Source organism: Ovis aries, chromosome 6 (genome assembly GCF_016772045.2).
Source record: "Ovis aries strain OAR_USU_Benz2616 breed Rambouillet chromosome 6, ARS-UI_Ramb_v3.0, whole genome shotgun sequence".
In the NCBI taxonomy this organism is placed as follows: Eukaryota; Metazoa; Chordata; class Mammalia; order Artiodactyla; family Bovidae; genus Ovis; species Ovis aries.
The window spans coordinates 46,578,410-46,602,458 of NC_056059.1; the positions used below are offsets into that span (position 1 = coordinate 46,578,410).

At 39.2% G+C, this 24,049-nt stretch overlaps 1 protein-coding gene across 3 annotated transcripts in view; it reads left to right on the forward strand.

Annotated features, from left to right (window-relative positions):
- Positions 1-9,364: 9,364 nt before the first annotated feature.
- The window catches only part of TBC1D19 (TBC1 domain family member 19), a 152,086-nt gene continuing 137,401 nt past the window's right edge, over positions 9,365-24,049 (forward strand). For 2 of the 3 annotated variants that reach the window (XM_060416951.1, XM_004009756.6), the window contains exon 1: positions 9,365-9,573. Coding sequence is in view for 1 of the 3 variants with exons in the window: in XM_004009756.6 (XP_004009805.1) it covers positions 9,475-9,573 (99 nt within the window). In the remaining 2 variants the exon portion in view is untranslated. Of the gene's footprint in view, positions 9,890-24,049 lie in introns of all 3 variants that reach the window. The other variant, XM_060416952.1, reaches the window with a different exon arrangement.

A 24,049-nucleotide genomic window follows, 5' to 3' on the forward strand; every position in this document is an offset into this window, starting at 1 on the left:
TTTGTATTTGTGTGAAGTTCCTTGGGAGAGTCTAATACTCACCAAAGTCTGAGAAGCTCTGGTTGAAACATTCTCTGTGGCCTTCTAGGGACCAGGGCATACTTCTAAGCATTTGATATTCAGTGACTTGAATTCTTATAAAAACTTTATGAAGTGGGAAGCAGTATTATCCCTATTTTACAGATGTGAAAACTGAGGCATATAGAGCCTTAGGAAAGTACCCAAAGTCACACAGCAAGTAAATATAGATCATAGTATCTAACCCCAAGAACCAAGGAGCTTAGACCATGAGCCCCAAGCTTATGGCCACTATCTTCTTTTGCCCAAAAGATCTCTCTATGCAGTCTAAAGATAAGTCTCATTTACATTTAAATCAGATTCCTCCACGTAATTTTTAAAAAACTTAACAATGTCTCAGTCCCTCTGATCAGGTCCTTCAGTTGCTAAAGAAAAATACTGAGCTAACAAAAAATCTTTCCAATGAAACCACAGACTCTTGGGTAAATGCCAACAGGTTTGAAAATCTAATAAAACCTATTTGAATCAAGGAATAGCTTGAGGGAATAATTGCCTTCAGATACAAAACTAATACTTCTCTGAATTTTACTATTATCTTTGAAGTGAAGAATAACAAAACTGACCCTTAGGTCCATCCATTAGAGAAAACATTTCCACATTTTCAAGAAGAATAGATCAATAGAGTCTTGTTCAGCTGCAGGTCTCACCTTCCATTTTCCTTACTGATCATGTTCCTTACATTCTCAAGATTGCATCTCTAAGATTTAATAAAATCATATTATTTTTCTAATGCCTAGAAATTAATAATGCAGAAAATGATTTTCATAGATGTTCAGAAGAACTTCTTGCAGAGATATGCAGAAGTGTACAATGAATAAAGGGAAATATTCTCCCCTCACATACTTCGTAACCTGTTTCATCAGTAGAAGTGCTCATATTTAAATTTTATCATTAAAAGGGAAGACTTCTGAAAACTTTTGGAGTTTTCATTCTTATCACTAGTTGGGCTTGTAAGACAAAAGTGGGACTTTAACATTTTTGAGGCAAAAATTACCCCCATTTTTCCCGTAGAGGAAATGTGAGGCTACACGAGCTGGGTTTGTATCCCAGTTCTGCTATTATGAACTTTACTGTAACTTTTGACAAGTAACATAAGTTTAAAGTTTAGTTTTTGTAAAACTTAGGGAAACGTTTTGTGAAACTTTATGAGGTGTTACAAGGGTTAAGTGAGATAATACTAGTTTTTTTCTATTCATGTTAAATTTATGCAGGTCTGAAGCAAAAGAAGGAAGGAAGGGCAAGAGAGAAGGAGGGAGGAAAGAAAAAGAAAACGAAAGGATAATGGCGCAACAAACTACACACACCAAAATAAGAACTCCGGAATCAAGGGAATGCATGAGATAAATTGTCAGAAAACTTAGGTGAAAATTTGGAGCTCTGTCTCCATCTTCGTCTGTGACTTGAAGCAATTTTCTTAATTTTACTCTTGGAAAGAGCAAAATTTCACCCTTGGGGAAATGAAATGTTTGACTTCCCAAGTTAGTTTTAATTTGGACAATCCATGTTGCAGAAATATAAAAAGTAATTCTTAAAATTTATTTTAAAATTTTCACCTTTACTCATATCCTGAGAACCTAAAAATGTGCTTTTTAACCATCCACATTTCCTGTCTTTATTTGTATTGTCAGGTGAAGCAGTTCCAGCAGATGAGTCAGTTGATAAGGAAGTATTTCTTTTTCTGGAATAATGTGTCAGTGATGCTGTTTTAAAGTGTTTCCAGTATGTTTTGACATTAAGTAACATCACACACAAATGTGCATGGGCTAAATAAAATACTAGTGGTAAACCACAGCCACTATTCCCTTCCCCTTAGGGACTCCAGATTGATTTTGTTACTTTACTTTCTTTTAACAAAAGTGCTATATTCATACATTTTCATGTTTTAAATACAGTTTCATACAGTTTCATGAATTAAATTTTGTTCAGTTTTGGGACTCTGTAGAGACTCTTACACCTTACTTGGGACCCAACACAATGGACCACTGAACCCAGATACCCCGGCCTGAAAGGACTGTGGCCCAAGATCAAGAGGTCAGTCCCCCAAAGTGGAATCCAACTCATCAGGGACACACCAAGAACGGAAAAAGCATGAAGTAGGGTAAAGCACCAAAGGGTCCCACAAAAGAGAAAATCAGAATGGAAATTCTATAGGGAGACTCATGAAGTTAGGGAGATAATGAGGGGTCAAAATAGAATGGGACTTGGTGGAGGCAAGTGTGTAAAAAAACTGTTAAAGACCTATGCTAAGGACATGGACATGTCTTGTATCGGTTAATTTTATGTGTCACCCTGGCTAGACATGTTGTTCATTTCTTTGGGCCAACACTAATCTAGAAATTGCGGTGAATGTCTTTGGGTATGATTAGCACCTACAGTCTCTTAACTTTAAAGTAAAGCAGGTTGCCATTGATACTGTGGTTGGCCTCATTCAGAGTTGTTGACCTTAAGAGCAAAAACTGAGGTTTCCTGAAGAAGAAGGATTCTGCCTCAAGTCTATATCCTAGAAATTCTGCTTGTTTCCAGCCTGTTGCCCTGTGGATTTTGGACTCAAGATCACAATCTCAACTCTTACCTGAATTTCCAGCCTGCTGACTTGCTCTACAGAATTCAGGCCTTGCAAGCCTCATAGTCATGTGAGTCGATTTCTTAAAATCAATCTATCTATATCTGCAACTGTATCTATATATCTCTATCTCTATTGCTTCTCTTCCTCTGGAGAATCCTGACTGATAAAATCTCTCTTGCCATTCTTCTGTAATATAAGTATGTAAAGTCTGGAAGACTCTCCTGAGCTGGAAGATTGGGTTTAAAGCTGCAAAACCCCAGCAAACCTCAAGGATATTTTGAGCTACTTGAGAACCATTCTTTTAGCGCAGTCTTTGTCTTTTCCCCTCGCCACCTGGAGAAAATTGGAAATGGTTGTTGTTTCCTTTGACTTAAGAAGTGCCTGCTATTTTCCAGGTGTCTTATTTGGTGTTGGTTATTTTGGTTGGGATCTCCTGAAAGCAGACTCTGAAATAAGAATTTGAGTGTAAACTGTGTGTTGGGGTGACTCCAGCAAATACTGGTGGGAGAGTAGGGAAGTGAGACAGGGAAGGAAAATAAAGCAGGGTATGCTAATAAATAGGGTAGAGTTGCAGGCTAAGGTTCAATGCCACTGAGACTTCTGGGAAACTGTGTGCTCTAAGGGCATACAGCTGTGCACCAGGAAATGGGCTGAATATCAAGAAGACAAATGGTGCATTTTCTAGATGTTTCATTATTAAAATATGTTTTATATTAAACACAGACATATTTTGGAAAACCCACATAGTCTTGTAAATTTTTGAGGTAAAGCTTGGAAACGCAAAGATATTTTGAGGTATCTAAGAGCCAGTCTTTTAGTGCAGTCTTTGTCTTTTTTTCCCTCTTTATCAAATCCGGTCATTCAATTTCCCATTTGAAAGCTTCTCCTTGCTGTTACAACCGCTTTGTCCCAGGGCTCATGGCCTTGCTCCTTCCACTGCACAGAGCTCATCACTGCGCTGTTGCTTAGTGTCTAAACAAAGACTCTTTGCAACCCCGGGGACTGTAGCCCACCAGGTCTCCTCTGTTCATGGGATTCCCCAGGCAAGAATACTGGAGTGAGTTGCTATTTCCTCCTCCGGGGAACTTTCCTGATCCAGAGATCGAACCCAAGTCTCCTGCATTGGCAAGTGAGTTCTCTATCGCTGAGCTACCAGAGAAGCCCTTGCATAGTATTTCTCTCTGGCTTAAGTCCTGGTAGCAGACCTGTCAGCCACTTCCCTAGAACCCGCTCCTGTTAACCAGTGGGCCTGCTGGTTCTGCTCTAGAGGGCCATGCTCCGCCCCTCACTGCCTCTGCTCTCAGATGACGGGGTCTCTGACATACGGCGCTTGGTATTCTTTCTAGGTCTATAACTCGATCCTAATTCCCCATCTGCATCCGTAGGGATAACGTGTATAGTCAGGCCCCACTGCGGTCTTTGACTTGATCTTAAGGACTTGATATTGTAGCTGTCTTATTCTTATATATATATACATACTCATGGTTGCCTTGTATGTGCCACTATGCCTTCAAGAAAACTGGAACAATGACAGCTGGCAAATGGTACACTGGTCTCCCAGGAGGTAACAGAAAACAGGCCATATACGATGAAAAAGAGCAGTATAAAAGGAAATATCCTGGAATGGAAATGTGTGTGTGTGTGTGTGTGTGTGTGTGTGTGTGTGTGCATGTGCTGTTTGGAAGAGGCGGTGAGAAAGCAGAGTTGCAATCGCAGACACAGGGAGAAAATGAGCCAGGTGGAGCCTGCTCTACTCTGTTACCTGGAATGGGGTGGAAGTGCTGGAGGAACTATCAGTAGGACCTCCCTTGGCAGCAGTAAATCTCTTTCTCCTCAAGCAGCACAGATTGTGTTGAAAAATAGATTGTTTCTAATATTCAGTTCCGCTTGTACAATCAGAGAGAATAACCTAGAATTTCAATAGACTGGTTTCTAGATACAGAGAGCCCTTCATCAAAAGTTATTTATGCACAAGCCGTTTCCTTCACATGTCACCAATTTTTGTCTTTTTTAGGAAAAAATAACAGTTGCAAATGTTTTGCTCTTGCCACATAATCATTTATTCATAGACTTTGTTTTACAAATGTGTCAACCGTATTTGTTTTTAGCTTTTAAAATATATCATGATGCTGAGAAATTGCCACATCTAGAAGTATTATCATTTAGATTCTGGGTCTTAAACTGCACACGATCAACTCTTTGTGAATAGCAAGTGATCTGAATATTGCCTAACTCTAAGGATTTTCATTGATTTTTTAGTCTGACTGGCCCAAATATCAATCAGAGAAGTTCATTTACAAGTGTTCTTACCATAGTAAAATTTTATACTGAAGGCATTTTGGACAATATGGCAGCATCAGCAAGCAATTCTCCTTCATCCTTCTCCCAGGTTTGAGAATAAAATACTAGATCATTTCTTGCCAAACTTTCATGTAGCACTTTTTCTGGGGCTTCTTAAAAAAATAGTCTTTCCTCAAAACAGAGACACACACAGTCATTGAGAACTCTTATTTTTCTACCCCCTGCAGTTGTAGGCAGCAGCAGAGAACATGTCACTTGGGTCTACAGCAGCCGTCTTGAGACTGAAGCAATAAGCTAGGTGGTGAAAGCTGGCATGCTAAGATGGTGAAATGGAAAAGAAAAGAAGAGGTCAGATCCTTGATGATGCTTTTTTGAGACACTGAACCAAAATTGGGACACTATTCCAAATTTGTTGCTAACAATAATTTAAACCACTGTTATTTGGATTTCTCTCCTGAGAGCTTTAGAATTTACAAGGAGTCAACACAGTTTCGAGATTGTTCACAGAGCCAGTAGCCCAGTCTTCCCCATTCACACACAGTTGTCTGGAACCAGAGGAAGAAAAGATGGGGAGTGGAGACTAGCACAGTCTGGTACTTACCCTGGACTCAGAAATGAGGTATAGCCACCTTGTAAAGAGAGGTGGCAAGAAGAATCAAAGAAGTTTTTTCATGAGAGCTTTGCTGAGCCTTGGGATTTAAATACTTCTGGTATTTTGCAGCTTCGGGGTCACCAAGAACAGCACCCTGGACAGTGGCTTGGGGGCACTGGACATCACCAGAGCAGGCAGAGAAGATCATGAGGAGCAATTTTCTTACACACAGTTGTGTCATTTCCTAACAATTCTCAGGAGTAACAGGAAGAGACTTCTAAGAGGAGCCTGAGGTCTTGTGCTAGCGCATGGGGCTAACTACCCAGTGACAGATAGTGGATAGCACTACGAGCTCATTTGCTCCCAAAGACAGTGGGATCTGTTAGCATTCATGATCTGCATGACACACACCATAATTTTTATTAAAGTAAATTCCTGACAACATACAATTCAAGCCATTCTGCAGACACGGTATGCTAAAAGCAGTTCGTGTTTGGCTAGCTGCTCAGTCATGTCTGCCTCTTTGCAACCCCATGGACTGTATAGCCCTCCAGGCTCCTCTGTCCATGGAATTCTCCAGGCAAGAATAGTGGAGCAGGATGACATTCCCTTCTCCAGGGGATCTTCCTGACCCAGGGATTAAACCCAGGTCTCCTGCATTGCAGGCAGATTCTTTACTGTCTGAGCTACCTGGGAAGCCCAGTGTCTCTTTCAAAAATAATAGCTGAAAATAATTTTAATTGCAAATTGTATAGTTTATGCAAGCCATACTCATGTGAATAAAATAAGGACATGTTCTGATATACCCTAAAGAGTACCTTAATTTTGTGTTAGACTGGCAGGGTGTTTTTGATGTGGTCCACATCCATGCCTCTGTGAGGCCACTGATCAGGGATTTTCAAATGCACCCCCTCACCCACAGTGAAATCTGACATGACATTGTATGTAAAACAGATCAAAGTAGACCAGCTCTGAGGAAGTCAGTCATGACTGGGCACAAGGCCTTACACATGCTGGCCCAGAGCACCTCTGCTCTGAATTTGAGGCAATTTTGAGAAGACTTCACTCTTCATCTATTTTGCTGTTGTCTCTGTTTATGCAGTTTTAATTATTCAGATGATTTGGACCTCTTTGGCTATTCATCTGTTAGTCTGGGTCATGGTTCACTCAAAAATGTCAGAAATAGTGTATTTTCCCAATCCTCAACCCTGTTAGGTAAAGTAAGAATTTCCAAGGCAAAGTTCTCCCTTGAGGGACAGAGAAAGGAAGTAGTACCTTCTGTTTCTTATGAGACAATTACTTTAAAGTAATAAAATTTCCAGATACACAGGTGAAAGGGGTCTGCTTACCATTTTAGCCCTTTGTGTACTGGGCTCACCATCCCTTTGGGACTGAGAATTCCTTGAGAAGGGACCATTGCTTACTCATATTTGTATTCCTTGCCATTCCTAGCACAGAGAGGTGTTCTGAAAAGTGTGGCTAAATTGAACTGGAAAAAGAACAGAGGGCACACTAGGATCAAATTATATTCCAAACACATCTACTTCTGTGGATGTGAGAAACACTTTCTTAATGTTAACATTAAATTTTATTTTTGCTTGAGCATGCCATCAAAATAAAATTTTAACTTTCTGATTGCTGCTTTAAGACTGAAAATTATTTTCTCCTTAAAAGAAAAAATTTTAAAGCCTCTATGTGTGCAAAGAGTTGTGCTGGTTACTTTCATATGTCTTGCTGCATTTCTTCAGGTACTTTCTATTCCCTTGTCAATTGAACAGGGGACTGTTTTGTCAAATTATCCAATTTCAATAGTTAATTTATTATTATTTGCTGGTATTTTAAGACTAGGTAGACTATCCCCTCAGATGCGTCTTTTATCCTCTTGTTACAGAAGAGAAAGTGGAAACTCTGATGATGGAGGACTTGAGCAGCTCCACGGGAGTAGAGCAGGAGGGGAACCCAGACTTTTCTGACTCAAGGCACTCTGCTTATTCTTCAGCTCCACGAATTCATTTCTTTCCCTTCTATATTTTATGACCCTTCTTAACCTAAGCATTCCTATCTCTTCAGTTATTAATCATGTCACCCTTTTCGTTCTCAAAAACACTGTCTCCACTGCTGTTTTTTTGTTGTTATTGTTGTTCATAGAGACATTCATGCAGAGATTCTTGAATGGGTGGGATATTGGGATAAACAGACTGTAGACAGTTGAGGACATGCACTCATACACAAGTCTGAGAAATTCTGAGTTGTGGGAGAATGTTTTGCAGAGAAACCACATGTTTTGTAGAGTATGTAAATTGCCTTAAGCACCAGGTTTGATCCCTGTGTTGAGAAGATCCCCCAGAGGAGAGCAAGGCAACCCACTCCATGATTCTTGCCCGGAGAATCCCCATGGACAGAGAAGCCTGGCAGGCTACAGTCCATGGGGTCGCAAAGAATCAGACACGACTGAGCAACTAACACACTTTCCCCCTTGCCTGCCTCACTCCAAAGAAACAAACCTGACCAAAGGGGTTATTTGGGACCTGTGTTTATCATCATAATATTCTGAAGGCCAGGGTACTGCCCATAGATGCCAGAAGTCTGGTCCCTTTGAATTTCTACTGTTTACCTGTTCTAGTCTCTTGCTATTTAGAATATAGGCCTTGGGCCACCAGGGTCACCATCTCTTGGAAACTTGCTAACAGTGCGATTAGCAGGTCCTACCAGAGGCCTACTGAATCGGAAGATCTGTTGTGCCTGAGCACATTAGAGTTTAATGCAGTTATACTAGCGTAGTTTTTGCCATCAATCTTGGTCTCTTTTCTTGGAATCCTACATTTTCTCTGCTTAAAATATAATGCATGCACATATTTGAATTTAATTCCTGATTATTTTGGTGAGGTTATTCTAATACATGTATTATTCCATAGGCCGTTCAAAATTAGCTGCCTTTTGGAATGTCATTCAATTAATTAGATACTTCTGGTTCTCTTTAAAATTTTGCTATGTTACATTGATGTCAAGAACCATGTTTTATTTACCTTTGTGCGCAGACGATTTCTTGTATGTAAAAGCTCAGTAAGTTGAAAGCTGAATGAATTTTGAATTGAGTTTTGATTGAATGAGTGAGTGCATGGAAGAAGAGGAAATCTATTTAGATGGCACATTCCTTAAGACTCGGACAATGTCTTAGCTACCACCGAAATGCCAACGCTTCAGAGAAAATCTATCCAAAAAATGCTTATTGCTATAGCTGTTAGGTAAGAAGACGCTGTATATTTATTCCTGGCATAAGACCCCAGAGAACAGAAACAGAAAAGGAAATAAAGTGGAGCGCTAAGTACAGGGCTAGGCACCCTCACGATTGTTATCTCAGCTAATCATCACAGCATCTTGTCAGCTGGGTATTATTTTGCTGAGGCTGAAAGCGAGTTGTTAACTTTAAGCACCTCGCCCAAGTTCACGCATCCAGGGTCAGAGCCTTGTAAGTTTTGGAAGTCATTTGCCATTTCATTGTGTGCACGGCCCTGTTTTCTGTAGAGACTGGAAAGTGGAAAAGGAATGATCCTTCATAATAAAACACAAAAATACACAGCTTTCTGATTTCCCCTAATGCATCAGAGGCTCTGTAGATCTGGAGGAAAGAGACCCTCTTCCTGCCTTTCCACCACAGACTAAGCGGGAACAACGGAATTGAAAAGCTACTCTCCCCTCCCCCCACTCCGCAGAGCGCTTTCTGCCAGCGGAACGCAGGTGCTGGGCCTTCAGGCTTGAGGGGGGGACCAGAGAGGAACGGACTCACGGCCTGGCAGTTGCCTAGTAACGCCCGCTGGAGGCGTCCCAGTGTAATAAGGTCCCCGAGAAGTGTCACTGGTCTAGAGTGGGACCCCGAACGTGGCCAGTGCTCTCCGCGCTAGCGGCCCCCGCTACTTGGCGGGGTAGGACAGGGGAAATGTTGCAGGAGGAGTCGGATCTGTCTCTCATTATTGCCCAGATAGTCCAAAAGCTCAAAGGCTCAAATTTGTACGCTCAGTTGGAACGGCAGGCCTGGGTAAGTGAGGCTGTGGGAAGGGGTGGAGACCCGCGGGGCCGCGGCGATGCCCCGGCTCCTTCTGCCTCCGGCAGACCTAAGCCCGAGGCCGCCTCGGCCCTCTTCAGCTCCGCTCCTGGGCACGGAAAATCCTCCCTGCCGCTTGTAAGCTCCACTTGCTCAGTCTCAGGCGTCGGGTAATAGATTTATTTTTAAAGTAGGGTGGGGCACATCATGCCTTTCTTTTAGGCCAGAGAACCGCTGAGGCTATTCATTTATAGTGTAGAGCTTTACAGAATCTAATCTAATCTAATCTAAGCTGCTGAAATCGTTGGAGGTAGGTAGAAGTATACCTTCCTTCGCTTTTTCCATCCTGCAGGTGTGTTTGAACCCCCAGGTTCCTTTTGACTTTGGCTTCTATGACCTTGCTGTCTACCCTCCGTGCAATGATTCCCCCTCTGACGGCCCACCAGGCATTCCTTATTTTCTAATGTGCTAGCTTCTTTGGATGCAGAGATTGATCAGGAGACCTTTGCCTTTTTTTGTGAATGTGACAAATGAAATCCTACAGTATGTGAATTTTTGTGCTTTGTCATTTTGCATAATTTGAGACTCATTCATGTAGTTTCTATTTCAGTAGCTATGTTTCTTTTTATTGTAGAGTAATATTTCATTGTTTGAATGTACTATGATTTGTTTATCCATTCCTTGGTTGCTGGGGACTTTCAGTTACAGAGTTATGTTTTGTTTCCATTTATAAACATTATAAGTAAAGCTGATATATGCTTTCTGGTATAGTTTTCTTTTTTTCCTTTAAAAAGTTTCTTTTCTCTTGAATAAATACTGTGGAGTGGAACTGCTGAGTTGTATGGTAAGTGTATGTGTATAAGAGTCTACCAAACTTTTCCAAAGTGGCTGTATTATTTTGCATTTCCACAGCCATTATGAGGATTGCTCTGCATCCTTGCTAGTGCTTGGTGTTAGTTTTTAATTAATTAATTTTTATTTGTAATTATACTCCTCTAAATCTCTCTCTCTTTTTTTTTTTTTTTTGGCCAGGAAAATCTGACTTTTTATTTCTTAAATACTGTAAAGGAAGAAGGGGGCGGGGGGAAATGGTCCCCTGATGATGGAGGGCCCTGGAGCTAGGGATTGTCAGCAAAGGCCCTGTGGGCATTCGGGAAGCCCTGGGGGCTTAGTTGGGGTCTTCCTGCAGTCACTTTTGTATGTTAGCCCGGAGCTTGCACCTCTTGGCGGGCATACTACTGAGTGCCTTTAAAAAAATGGTGTTTGTTAAAATCTTTCTCCTTAAAAAAATTGGTGTTTGTTCTCATACTGGTGAATTGTACGGATTCTTTATGTATGACATAAGTCCCTCATTGGGCTTCCCTACCCACTCCAGTGTTCTTGCCTGGAGAATCCCAGGGATGGGGGAGCCTGGTGGGCTGCTGTTTATGGGGTCGCACAGAGTCGGACACGACTGAAGTGACTTAGCAGAGTGGCTTAGTGGTAAAGAATCTACCTGCTAAGGCAGGAGATGTGGGTTCGATTCCTGGGTCAGGAAGATCCCCTGGAGAAGGAAATACTCGCTCCAATATTTTTGCCTGGGAAATCCCATGGACAGAGGAGCCTGGTGGTCTACAGTCCACGAGGTGGCAAAAGAGTTGGATACAACTTAGTGACTAAACAACATATGATTTGTGGTACACATTCTATTAAAAATTTCCCCAAATATTTTATGTTTTTAGTACTATTAAAATTCTGCCTTTTTTTCTTATTTACATTTCCAATTATTTGTTCTTTTTTCATTTGTTCTTAGTATACAGAAATATAATTGATCTTTGTATATTTACCATGTGTCCTGGGGTCTTACTAAACTTATGTATTTGTTATAATACCTTTTTTTGTACATGACTTAGAATTTTACAAGTCAGGTGTCATTTGTGAATAAAGATGTTTTACATCTTCCTTTCCAATCAATGTGCCTTTTAATTCTTTTTCTTGCCTCGTTACACTGGCTAGTGATTCCAATGTGATGTTGCCTAGATGCTTTTTGTTAAGTTGAAGAAACACTCTTCTATTCCTTGTTTTCTGAGAGTTTTATTACTAATTGATGTTGAGGTTTTTTCCTCAGATTTCATAGTTTATAGTTTACTGTTGTTGTGGACTCTATGTATTTTAACAAATAAATAATGACATGTATCTAACATTGTACAGCATGGTTTTTGATATCATAAAAATACTGTGCTTCTCTTGCTCATCCCTTCCTTTCGCTGAACCTCAGGCAGCCACTTATCTTTTTACTGTCTCCATAGTTTTGCTTTTTTCAGAATGTCATATATATAGTTGAAGTCATACAATATGTAGCCTTTTCAGATGGGCTTCTTTCACTTGGTAATATGTATTTAAGTTTCCACCTTCAGTTTGTAGCTTGATAGCTTATTTCTTTTTAGTGCTGAGTAATATTCCATTCCACTGTTTCCCCGTCTATTTCCCATGAAGTGATGGGACCAGATGCCATGATCTTTGTTTTCTGAATGTTGAGCTTTAAGCCAACTTTTTCACTCTCCTCTTTCACTTTCATCAAGAGGCTTTTTAGTTCCTCTTCACTTTCTGCCATAAGGGTGGTGTCATCTGCATATCGGAGGTTATTGATATTTCTCCTGGCAATCTTGATTTCAGCTTGTGCTTCTTCCAGCCCAGCGTTTCTCATGATGTACTCTACATATAAGTTAGATAAGCAGGCTGACTGAAGATGGTGATTGCAGCCATGAAATTAAAAGATGCTTACTCCTTGAAAGGAAAGTTATGACCAACCTAGATAGCATATTGAAAAGCAGAGATATTACTTTGCCAGCAAAGGTCCATCTAGTCAAGGTTATGGTTTTTCCAGTGGTCATGTATGGATGTGAGAGTTGGACTGTGAAGAAAGCTGATCACCTAAGAATTGATGCTTTTGAACTGTGGTGTTGGAGAAGACTCTTGAGAGTCCCTTGGACTGCAAGGAGATCCAACCAGTCCATCCTAAAGGAGATCAGTCCTGGGTGTTCATTGGAAGGACTGATGTAGATGCTGAAACTGCAGTACTTTGGCCACCTCATGTGAAGAGTTGACTCACTGGAAAAGACCCTGATGCTGGGAGGGATTAGGGGCAGGAGGAGAAGGGGAAAACTGAGGATGAGATGGCTGGATGGGCATCACCAGCTCGATGGACATGAGTTTAAGTGAACTTGGGGAGTTGGTGATGGACAGGGAGGCCTGGTGTACTGTGATTCATGGGGTCGCAAAGAGTTGGACACGACTGAGTGACTGAACTGAACTGAACTGAACTGAATATTCCATTGCCTAGATGTATGACTGCTTGTCCATTCACTGAAAGATATTGGCTGCTTTCAACTTCTGGCATTTATGAATAAAGCTGCTGCAAACATTCATGTGCAGGTTTTCGAATGGAGACATTTCCAACTCATTTGGGTAAATACCAAGGATTGTAATTGCTGGATTATATGTAAGAATAGTTTATAAGAAACAGCCAACCTGTCATCCAATGCTTTGCTTATCTTTATTTTTTAAATTAGTTTTTAATTTTTATTGGAGTACAGTTGCTTTTGGCAGCTGAAGTTTGTCTTGTGGCACATAATGGGTGAGAGATTCCTCCCTCTCCCTAGTGCTGACTTTCCTCTGCTTTGTACTGCTTTAGGATTTGGGGCCTGTGAGAGTTTTCTTATGTTTCCATGAGGAAGGTAGTTTTTCAACAGTCATAATCCCCAGAGGCTTCCCCTGTGCCTAAGTGGTAAAGAACCCGCCTGCTGGTCAGGAAACATAAGAGACATGGGTTTGATCCCTGGGTCAAGAAGATCCCCTGGAGGAGGGCATGGCAACCCACTCCAGTTTTCTTGCCAGGTAAATCCCATGGACAGAAGAGCCTGGCGGGCTACAGTCCATGGGGTCACAAAGAGCCAGACATGACTGAGTACACTCTCATACACCCAGAACCTCTGCCTTTTCCAGAGGTTTAAGGCCTCTTCCTTAAATGAGAGGGGAGTTTGGGCAATGTGGTATGGTTGTATGCTGTTTTTGTAGTGGTGGCCTATCCTTTCTTGCACACCTGTGCCACAGAAAGGGACCCTTTGCAGTTCCCTGCTCTACCCTCAGCCCTGATAGAGACATTTGGAAAAGAGCATGCAAGTGTGAATTCCCCTGTGTTTTGAGCTCCCAGTGTTTCTGGGACATACTAGCCCACATCTCATCTATAACAGTTAATTTTAGCTGAATTTTTCTTGCTTGCTTGTACAGTAGCCTCCTTTTCCTCCTGTGCTTTGTCAAATATTAAATAGTTTGTAGTTCCATCTGTCTTTAGAGGGGCTTGTTACTGTTTGGAATTTAAATCACTTGATTGTCTTAAAACTTCATTTTTCTGTTGACTTCAAAAGTTAAGATTTTTGTAGATTATACCACTCTTTCTCATTGTTAGGGTGGGAGTAATATTTTCTTGTTCTGACTTCCCACATCCTATACATTAGCAGAAATCCAATAATAAATGTTGAAGGATTGAACCTATGTCAGTGAGAAAGGTTGGTCTGTAATTTTCCTTTCTTGTAGTATCTTTGACAAGTTTGTGCTGGCCTGATAAAATGTTACAGAAGTGTTCGCCTCCTTTTTTCTTTTCTATTTGATGCAAGAGTGTTACAAGACAGTGTTATTTCTTTATTAAATGTATAGAAGAAGTCTCCATTGATGCCTGTGTCTCAGATTTTCTTTTGAGAAGGTTGTTTTTTTTTTTTTTAATTAGTAAAGCTTTATTTTTTAGGATGGTTTTAGGCTTGCAGAAAAATTGGGCAGAAATACAGAGTTCTCATACATCTCCTCTCCTTACACACAATTTCCTTTATTAGCATCTTGCATTAGTGTGCTACATTTGTTGCTATTGGTGAACCAGTTGATACTGATACATTACTGTTAAAGTCCACATTTACATCATGGCTCACTCTTTGTATTGTAGAGGTCTATGGGTTTCAACAAATGTGTGATACCATGTAGCCACTATTCCAGTATCTCACAGAATAACTTCAGTTCAGTTCAGTTAGTTCAGTTGCTCAGTCGTGTCCAATTCTTTGCAACCCCATGGACTTCCCTGTCCATCACCAACTCCTGGAGTTTACTCAAACTCATGTCCATCGAGTTGGTGATGCCATCCAACCATCTCCTCCTCTGTCATCCCCTTCTCCTCCTGCCTTCAATTTTCCCAGCATCAGGGCCTTTTCAAATAAGTCAGTTCTTTACATCAGGTGGTCAAAGTATTGGAGTTTCAGCTTCAGCATCAGTCCTTCCAATGAATATTGAGGACTGATTTCCTTTAGGTGGACTGGTTGGATCTCCTTACAGTTCAAGGGACTCTCAAGAGTCTTCTCCAACACTACAGTTCAAAAGCATCAATTCTTCAGCACTCAGCTTTCTTTATAGTCCAACTCTCACATCCATACATGACTACTGGGGAAACCATAGCTTTGACTAGACGGACTTTTGTTGGCAAAGTAATGTCTCTGCTGTTTGATATGCTGTCTAGGTTGGTCATACTTCACTGTCCTGAAAATCCTCTGTGCTCTGCCTATTCATTCCTCCCTCCTTTCAAGCCCCCAGCAACCACTTGGCTTTTACTGTCTCTGCATTTTTGCCCTTAAGAATGTCTCACTGTTGTAATTATGCAGTATGTAGCTTTTCAGATTAACTTCTTTTACTTGGCAATGTGCCTTATGTTACTGTATATCTTTTTGTGCCTTGACAGCTTTTTCTTTTTCTGAATAATATTATATTGTGAGGGTATATCAGTTCATTTGTACATTCACTGTCTTTTGAAGGACATCTTGGTTGCTTTCAAGTTTGGCGGTTATGAATAAAACTGGTATAAACATTCCTGGGTAGATTTTTGTGTTGACATAAGTTTTCAGCTAATTTGGCTAAATACCAAGAAGCATAATTTCTGGTTTGTAAGACTTTGGTAGAAACTGACAGCTTGTCTTCTGTTGTGGTTGTACCATTCTGCATTCCCACCAGCCTTGAATGACCGTTCCTGTTGTTCCACGTTCTTGCCAGAATTGGTGTTACCAGTGGCTTAGATTTTAACCATTCTAATAGGTGTGTTGTGATATCTCACTGTTGTTTTAATTTACAGTTCCCTAGTGACATATGATAAGGAATATCTTCTCATATGTTTTTATGTTATCTGTATGTTTTCTGTGGTGCGATGTCTGTTCAGGTCTTTTTGTGTTTTTATTTGGGTGTTCTTATTGTTGAGTTTTAAGAGTTTTAAGAGTATGTGTAGGGTACAAGCCCTTTATCGGATATGTGCTTTGCAAATATCTTCTCCCAATCTGTAGCCAGTCTTTTCATTCTCTTAGCAGTAACTTTCTAGAGAAATTTTTTAATTTTAATGAAGTCCAACTTACCAGTTTTTTTTTCTTTTATGGATCATGTTTTTGGTAGTATGTCCCAAGAATTAATCTCCAAAACCAAGGTCACTTAGATTTTCATCCATGTTATCTTTTAGAAGTCTTATAGTTCTGGGGTTTACATTTATGATCCATTAAAAAAAATACACACACACACATATTTTTTGGCATGCTGATGTCCAGTTGTTCTATTACAGTTTGTTAAAAGGACTGTCTTTGCTTCATTGAATTGCTTTTGCTCTTTTGTCAAAGATAAATTGACTATAAATAATAAATACTGGAGAGAGTGTAGATAAAAAGGAACCCTCCCACACTGTTGGTGGGAATATAAATTGGTACAGCCACTGTAGAGAACAGTGTGGAGGTTCCTTAAAAAACTAAAAATAGGGCTGCCATATGATCCAGCAATCCCACTCCTGGGTATATACCCAGAGAAAACTGTAATTTGAAAAGATACATACACCCTAATATTCACTGCTACACTGTTTACTATTTACAGTAGCAAGACATGGAAGCAACCTATATGTCCATTGACAGAGGAATGGATAAAGAAAATGTGGTAGATGTATAGAAAGAAATATTACTCAGCCATAAAAAAGAATGAAATGATACCATTTGCAGTAACATGGATGGACCTTGAGATTGTCATCCTGAGTAAAGTAAGTCAGAGAAGGACAAAAGACACATGATGTCACTTACATGTGGAATCTAAAAAAAGTTATATTATATACCAATCTATATTATATTCTTATACTATATTCTTTGCAGCCAAAGATGGAGTTTTGTGGTCAGCAAAAACAAGACCTGGAGCTGACTGTGCCTCAGTTCATGAGCTCCTTATTGCAAAATTCAGACTTAAATCGAACAAACTAGGGAAAACCACTAGATCATTCAAATATAGCCTAAATCAAATCCCTTATGATTATACAGTGGAGGTGGCAAATAGCATTAGATTTGGTATACAGAGTGCCTGAAGAACTCTGGACAGAGGTTCATTACATCGTATGAGACGCAGCGACCAAACATCCCCAAGAAAAAGAAATGCAAGAGGGCAAAGTGGTTGTCTGAGGAAGCCTTACAAATCGCTGAGAAAGAAAAGAAGTGAAAGGCAGAGGAGAAAAGGAAAGATGTACCCAACTGAATGAAGAGTTCCAGAGAATACCAGGGAGAGATAAGAAAGCCTTCTTAAGTGAACAACGCAAAGAAACAGAGGAAAACAATAGAATGGGAAAGATTAGAGATCTCTTCAAGAAAATTGGAGATATCAAGGGAACATTTCATGCAAAGATGGGGTCAATAAAGGACAGAAATGGCAAGGATCTAACAGAAGCATAAGATATTAAGAAAAGGTGGCAAGAGTACACGGAACTGTACAAAAAAGATCTTAATGACCCAGATAACCACCATGGTGTGATCACTCACCCAGAGCCAGACATCCTGGAGTGTGAAGTCAAGTGACCTTAGGAAGCATTACTGCAAAGTTAGTGGAGGTGATAGAATTCTAGCAGAGCTATTTCAAATACTAAAAGGTGATACTGTGAAAGTGCTGCACTCAATATGCCAGCAAATTTGGGAAACTCAGCAGTGTCCACAGGACTGGAAAAGGTCAGTTTTCATTCTAATCCCAAAGAAAGGCAATGCCAACGAATGTTCATACTAGTGTACAGTTGCGCTCATTTCACATGCTAGCAAAGTAATACTCAAAATCCCTCAAGCTGGGCTTTAACAGTATGTGAACTGAGAACTTCCAGATGTACAAGCTGGATTTAGAAAAGACAGAGGAACCAGAGATCAAATTGTCAACCTCCACTGAATGATAGTAAAAGCTATGGAATTCCAGAAAAACATCTGCTTCTGTTTCATTGACTACACTGAAGCCTCTGTCTGTGTGGATCACAACAAACTGTGGAAAATTCTTCAAGAGGTAAGAATACTAAACTACCTTATTTGCCTTCTGTGAAAGTGTATTCAGGTCAAGAAGCAACAGTTAGAACCAGACATGGAACAAAAGATTGGTTCCAGATTGGGAAAGGAGTATGTCAAGGATGTATATTGTCACCCTGCTTATTTAGCTTATATGCAGAGTACATCATGTGAAATGCCAGGCTGGATGAATCACAAGCTGGAATCAAGGTTGCCAGGAGAAATAGCAACCTCAGATACACAGATGACACCACTCAAATGATGTCATTCTAATGGTATCTTCACTTTCATTAGAAAGTGGAGAGGAGCTAAAGAGCCTCTTGATGAAGGTGAAAAAAGGAGAGTGAAAAACCTGGCTTAAAACTCAACATTAAAAAAACTAAGATCATGGTATCTGGTCCCATAACTTCATGGGAGATAGATGGAGAAAAAGTGGAAACAGTGACAGATTTTATTTCCTGGGCCAAAATCACTGCAGATGGTGACTGCAGCCATGAAATTAAAAGGCGCTTGTTCTTTGGAAGAAAAGCTATCACAAACCCTAGACACCATTGAAATCACTTTGTTGACAATGGTCTGTATAGTCAAAGCTAGGGTTTTTCCAGTAGTCATGTATGGATATGAGAGTTGACCATAAAGAAGGCTGAATGCTGAAGAATTGATGCTTTTGAACTGTGGTGTCAGAGAAGACTCTTGAGAGTCCCTTGGACTGCAAGGAGATCAAACTAGTCAATCCTTAAGGAAATCAGTCCTGAATATTCATTGGAATGACTGCTGCTGAAGCTGAAGCACCAATACTTTAGCCACCTGATGCCGAGAACTGACTCATTTGAAAAGACCCTGATACTGGGAAAGATTGAGGTTATAACAGAGGATGAGATGGTTGAATGGCATCACTGACTCAATGGACATGAGTTTAAGCAAACTCCGGGAGATAGCGAAAGACAGGGAAACCTGGCATGCTGCAGTCCTTGGAGTTGCAAAGGAACTTAGCAATTGAACAATGAACAACAGCGACAACAGAAAAGTGGTACATATGAACTAATTTACAGAGGAGAAGTAGAGTTATAGATGTAGAAAACAATTTTACGGTTACTGGGGCAGTGGGGTAGGCGGGATAGGGAAGAGGGATAAATAAGAGATTGGGATCAACATATACACATATATGTAGAAACATATAAAATAGATAACTATAAGGACCTACTGTATATAGCACAAGGATCTACTGTCTGTGTTTTTAACATTACCACATTTTCTTGATATTGGTAGCTTGATAATAAGCTGAAGTTGTCAGTCCTGCAACTTTGTTATGTTTTAGTATTGGAAAGTGTTTAAAGAACAGACTCATTTTTAATAGATATAGGAGTATTTAGATTTTCTGTCCCGTCTATTGTCAGTTTTGATAAGTTGTGTTTTTCAAAAAATTTGTTTATTTAAATGTATGTGCGTGTGTGCTTAGTCGCTCAGTGATGTTCGACTCTCTGTGATCCCATGGACTGCAGCCTGCCAGGCTTCTCTGTCCGTGGAATCCTCCAGGCAAGAATACTGGAGTGGGTTGTCATGCTTTCCTGCGGGGAATCTTCCCAACCCAGGGATCAAACCCAGGTCTCCTGCATTGGGCAAAATCTCCACTGTCTGAGCCACCAGAGAAGGCCATTTAGATGTATACCTGTGGCCGATTCATCTTGATGTATAACAAAAACCATCACAATATTGTAAAGTAATTATCCTGCAATTAAATAAATATTTTAAAAATAAATGATATAAATCATTGGTGTCTAGTTGTCTAAAACAAGCTTTTATTTCTTTTTAATGTCTGAAAAATCTATCACAGTTTCCTATAATGAAATTTGTGTACATATGTGTTTTTAAACAGTTTTGCTAGGTGTTTATCAATTTTACCAATCTCATCAAAGAACCAATTTTGGCTTTAGTGTTTTTCTCTTAATTTTGGATCATATCTTTATTAGTAATTTTCTCCTACTTTCTATGAGATTGATTTTCTACCCTTTTATAGTTTCTTGAGATGGAAACTTAGAACATAAGTTTCAAGACATTTTTTCCTTTCTAAAATATCCATTTAAAACTATAATTTCACCCTAAGCACTACTTTAACTGTATTCCAGCTTTAATGAGTCATTTTTAAAAATATTCTTTTGTATAAAACATTCTGTAACATTTTTTGTCACTTTAAAGATTTGATCCAAGGGTTATTCTCAGGTATATTACCTAATTTCCAAGCTATTGAAATTTTTCTTTTTTTTTTTTGTATTTTTATTGGGATTTTCTTTTTTTTTTTTTGTATTTTTTGAAGTTTAGTTGATGTACAATATTTATATAAGTTATAGGTGTACAATATTGTGGTTCACAGTTTTTAAAGGCTGTACTTTCAGGTGGCTCAGTGATAAAGAATCCACCTGCCAGTGCAGGAGACACAGGAGATGTGGGTTCGATCCCTGGGTCAAGAAAATCCCTTGACGAAGGAAATGGCAACTCACTCCAGTATTCTTGCCTGAAAAATCCCATGGACAGAGGAGCCTGGTGGGCTATATAGTCCATGGGGCCACAAAGAGTCAGACGCGACTGAGCGACTGAGCACACGTATACTCCACTTACAGTTATTATGAAATACTGGCTATGTTCACTGTTTGTACAATATACCCTTGTAGCTCTTAGTTACAAAGTAGCTTTTTGTTACAAACTGTACCTAGCTTATATCATCCCTCTCTTTCTCCCTGTCCCCACTGGTAACCACTGGTTTGTCCTCTGTATCAGTAAGTCTGTTTCTTTTTTGTTTATTCACTGCTGCTGCTGCTGCTGCTAAGTCGCCTCAGTCGTGTCTGACTCTGTGCAACCCCATAGATGGCAGCCCACCAGGCTCCGCCGTCCCTGGGATTCTCCAGGCAAGAACACTGGAGTGGGTTGCCGCTTATTCACTAGTTTTTAATTTTTTTTTTAGATTTCACGTAGAAGTGATATTAGGTAGCATTTTGTCTTTCTCTGACTTATTTCAGTTAGCATAATGCATCCATGTTGCTGTAAATGGCAGTATTGATTCTTCCAAAACAAGAACACAGTGTATCTTTCCCTTTGTGTCATCTTCAGTTTCTTTCACCAGTGTCTAACAGTTTTCTGGGTTAGGATTTTTGTTTTCTTAGGTAGGTTAATTCTGAGGTATCTTATTGGTTTTGATGAGATGGTAAATGGGATTATTTCCTTAATTTCTTTTTTTATTGTTATTAATGTATAGAAATGCAACATTTCTGTATATTAGTTTTATATTCTTCAACTTTATTGTTGAAGAAGCTCTTCTATAATAGTTTTCTGGTGGCATCTTTAGCATTTTCTATGTATAATACCATGTCATTGTTATTGATTTCCAACTTAATATCAGTATTGTCAGAGACATTCTCTGACTGGTTAAATCTTTTAAAAGTTTTTGAGGCTTGCTTTGCAACCTAGCGTATAGTCAGTTTTGCTGTATATCCCATGTGCATTTGTAAAGAATGAAAGAATGTGTATACTGTCATTGTTGGGTCAGGTTATCTGTATATATGTCACTGAAATCCAGGTGTCAATTATACTGTTCAGCTTTTCTATAATCTTAGAGAATTTTTTTTCTGTTACCAACTATTCAAAGAAATATATTTAAATCTCCTATCATGACTGTATATTTATCTATTTCTTTTATTTCTCTCAATTTTTAAATTTTAAGGTTATTTCATTGGTTGTACATAGATCTATATTGTGATAACTTTCTGATGGATTAATCCCTTAAGTAAGTAAAGTAGCTCAGTCGTGTCCAACTCTCTGCGACCCCATGGACTGTAGCCTATCAGACTCTTCCGTCCATGGGATTTTCCAGGCAAGGGTGCTGGAGTGGATTGCCATTTCCTTCTCCAAGGGATCTTCCCGATCCAGGAATTGAACCCGGGTCTCCCGCATAGCAGGCAGATGCTTTACCATCTGAGCCACCAGAAATGTCCTTTATTTCTAGTAAGGTTCTTGCCTTAAAGTCTGTTTTGTCTGATGTTAGTATAGCCACAGCAGCTTTTTTTGATTAGTGATTGCATGGTATGACTTTTTCATACTTTTATTTTCACCCTTTCTGCATCAAAATCATCATATAGTTGTCTTTTAAATCCAGGCTGACAAACCTTTTAATTTTATTAGTTAGTATATTTACATTTAATGATTTTACTGATATATTTGGTTTTACATTATTGGTCTTAATAATTGGTTTTTTAATTTTGCTTCATATTCTGTTTTCTTTTTTATATTCTTTTGGGTTATCAAATATCATTCAAATATTTTTATTGTTTTTTGTTTTTCTTCTCCATTAATGTGGTAGATACACATTGCTTTACTGTTCTCTATATAGCTGCCCTAGAGGTTACAACATTTATTCTTGATTAATTGTACTCTTGAATAAACTATTTTATTTTTTACTATTTCCCTGTAATGTAATGCTAGAACTTAGAAACACCTCTTTCCTTTTGTGTTATTTTTGTTGTGCATTTTATTTTAAATTCCATAGGACATTGCTATCACTATTTTATAACATAAGTATTTAGTCAATATTTACTCAGCTTAACCAATTTTTATTCTTGTTTCTCATAATTCTCGTCTATATATCTTTATTTACCCTGGGATTATTTTTCTTCTACTATAAAAACTCTTCTTAGTATTTCTTTTAGTTCAGATTTTCTGGTGACAGTCTCCTTGGTTTTATTTGTTTGATAATGTCTTTAGTGAAAGTGAAAGTTTCTCAGTTGTGTCCAACTCTGTGACCCCATGGACTGTAGCCTGCAAGGTTCCTTTGTCCATGGAATTATCCAGTGCAAGAATACTGGAGTGGGTAGCCTTTCCTTTCTCCAGGGGATCTTCCCAACCCAGGGATCGAACCCAGGTCTCCCACATTGCAGGCGGATTCTTTACCATCTGAGCTACCAAGGAATCCCAAGAATACTGGAGTGGGTAGCTTATCCCTTCTCCAGGGGATCTTCCCAACCCAGGAATCGAACCGGGGTCTCCTGCACTGGCAGGTGGGTTCTTTACTACTAGTGCTACCTGGGAAGCCCTTATACCAGCTGAGCTATGAGGGAAGCTCTGATAATGTCTTTATTTCATCTTTATTTCTGAAGGATTTTTTAAATCTGTGTTTAAATTTCAAAGTTGTCACTAATTTTTTTCTCAGCATGTTGAGACATTTCTTTTTCTTCTGGCCTCTTTGTTTTCTGTTATGAAGTCAGCCATCAGTCTTTTTGAAATCCACTGAATATATGTTCCCCACCCTCACCCTGGCTATTTTAACATTTTCATATTATCTTTTTCATTTTAATCTTTGTTGAAAATAACCTTGGTGTGCTGTTATTGCTGTTTGCATTATATTACTATTATTAAATTTATTCTGGTTTGAATTTATAGAGCTTCTTAAATCTTGTGTTAGTATCTTTCTCCAGTTTTGGAAAATTCTTGATCATTTACTGTCTGAATATTTGTTCTGCCACATTTTTCTCCTTCTTTCTTTCTGAGATTCCAATTTGTATATATTAGATTTTTCACTGAGTCCTACTTCTCTCTACTACTCTTTTCCTTTATTTTACATTTTTTTCCTCTGTGCTTTAGCTTGGACATTTTCTTTTGACCTCCTTTCAACTCATTAGTCCTATTTTATGCTGTTTTTATATCTCTTGGTAAATCTATCTAATAAGTTCTTACTTACATTTAGTGTTATTTTTCAGTTCTAAAATTTCCAAATGGTTCTCTTTTATTGATTCCAATTCTTAGGTAAAATTATCTGCTTTTCATCTACTTTGTCCAGTTCTTTCTCTTAAAAAAAAATATATAACTCATAATTGTTCTAAAGTCTTTGTCAGTTAACACCAATATCTGGATCATATGTGATCTGTCTATGGTGTTATTTTTCCTTATCTTTTGTTTATCTAATTTTGTCTGTTGGCATGCCTAGTAATTTTTATTTTATGCCAGACATTGTGTCCAAAAAATTGTAATGCCTCCTGATGATATCTTCCTTGTTTTGAGGATTCATTCTCCCCTCTGCTGGGTTTCCCCAGTGGCACAGTGATAAAGAATCAGCATGCCAATGCAGGAAACACAAGAGA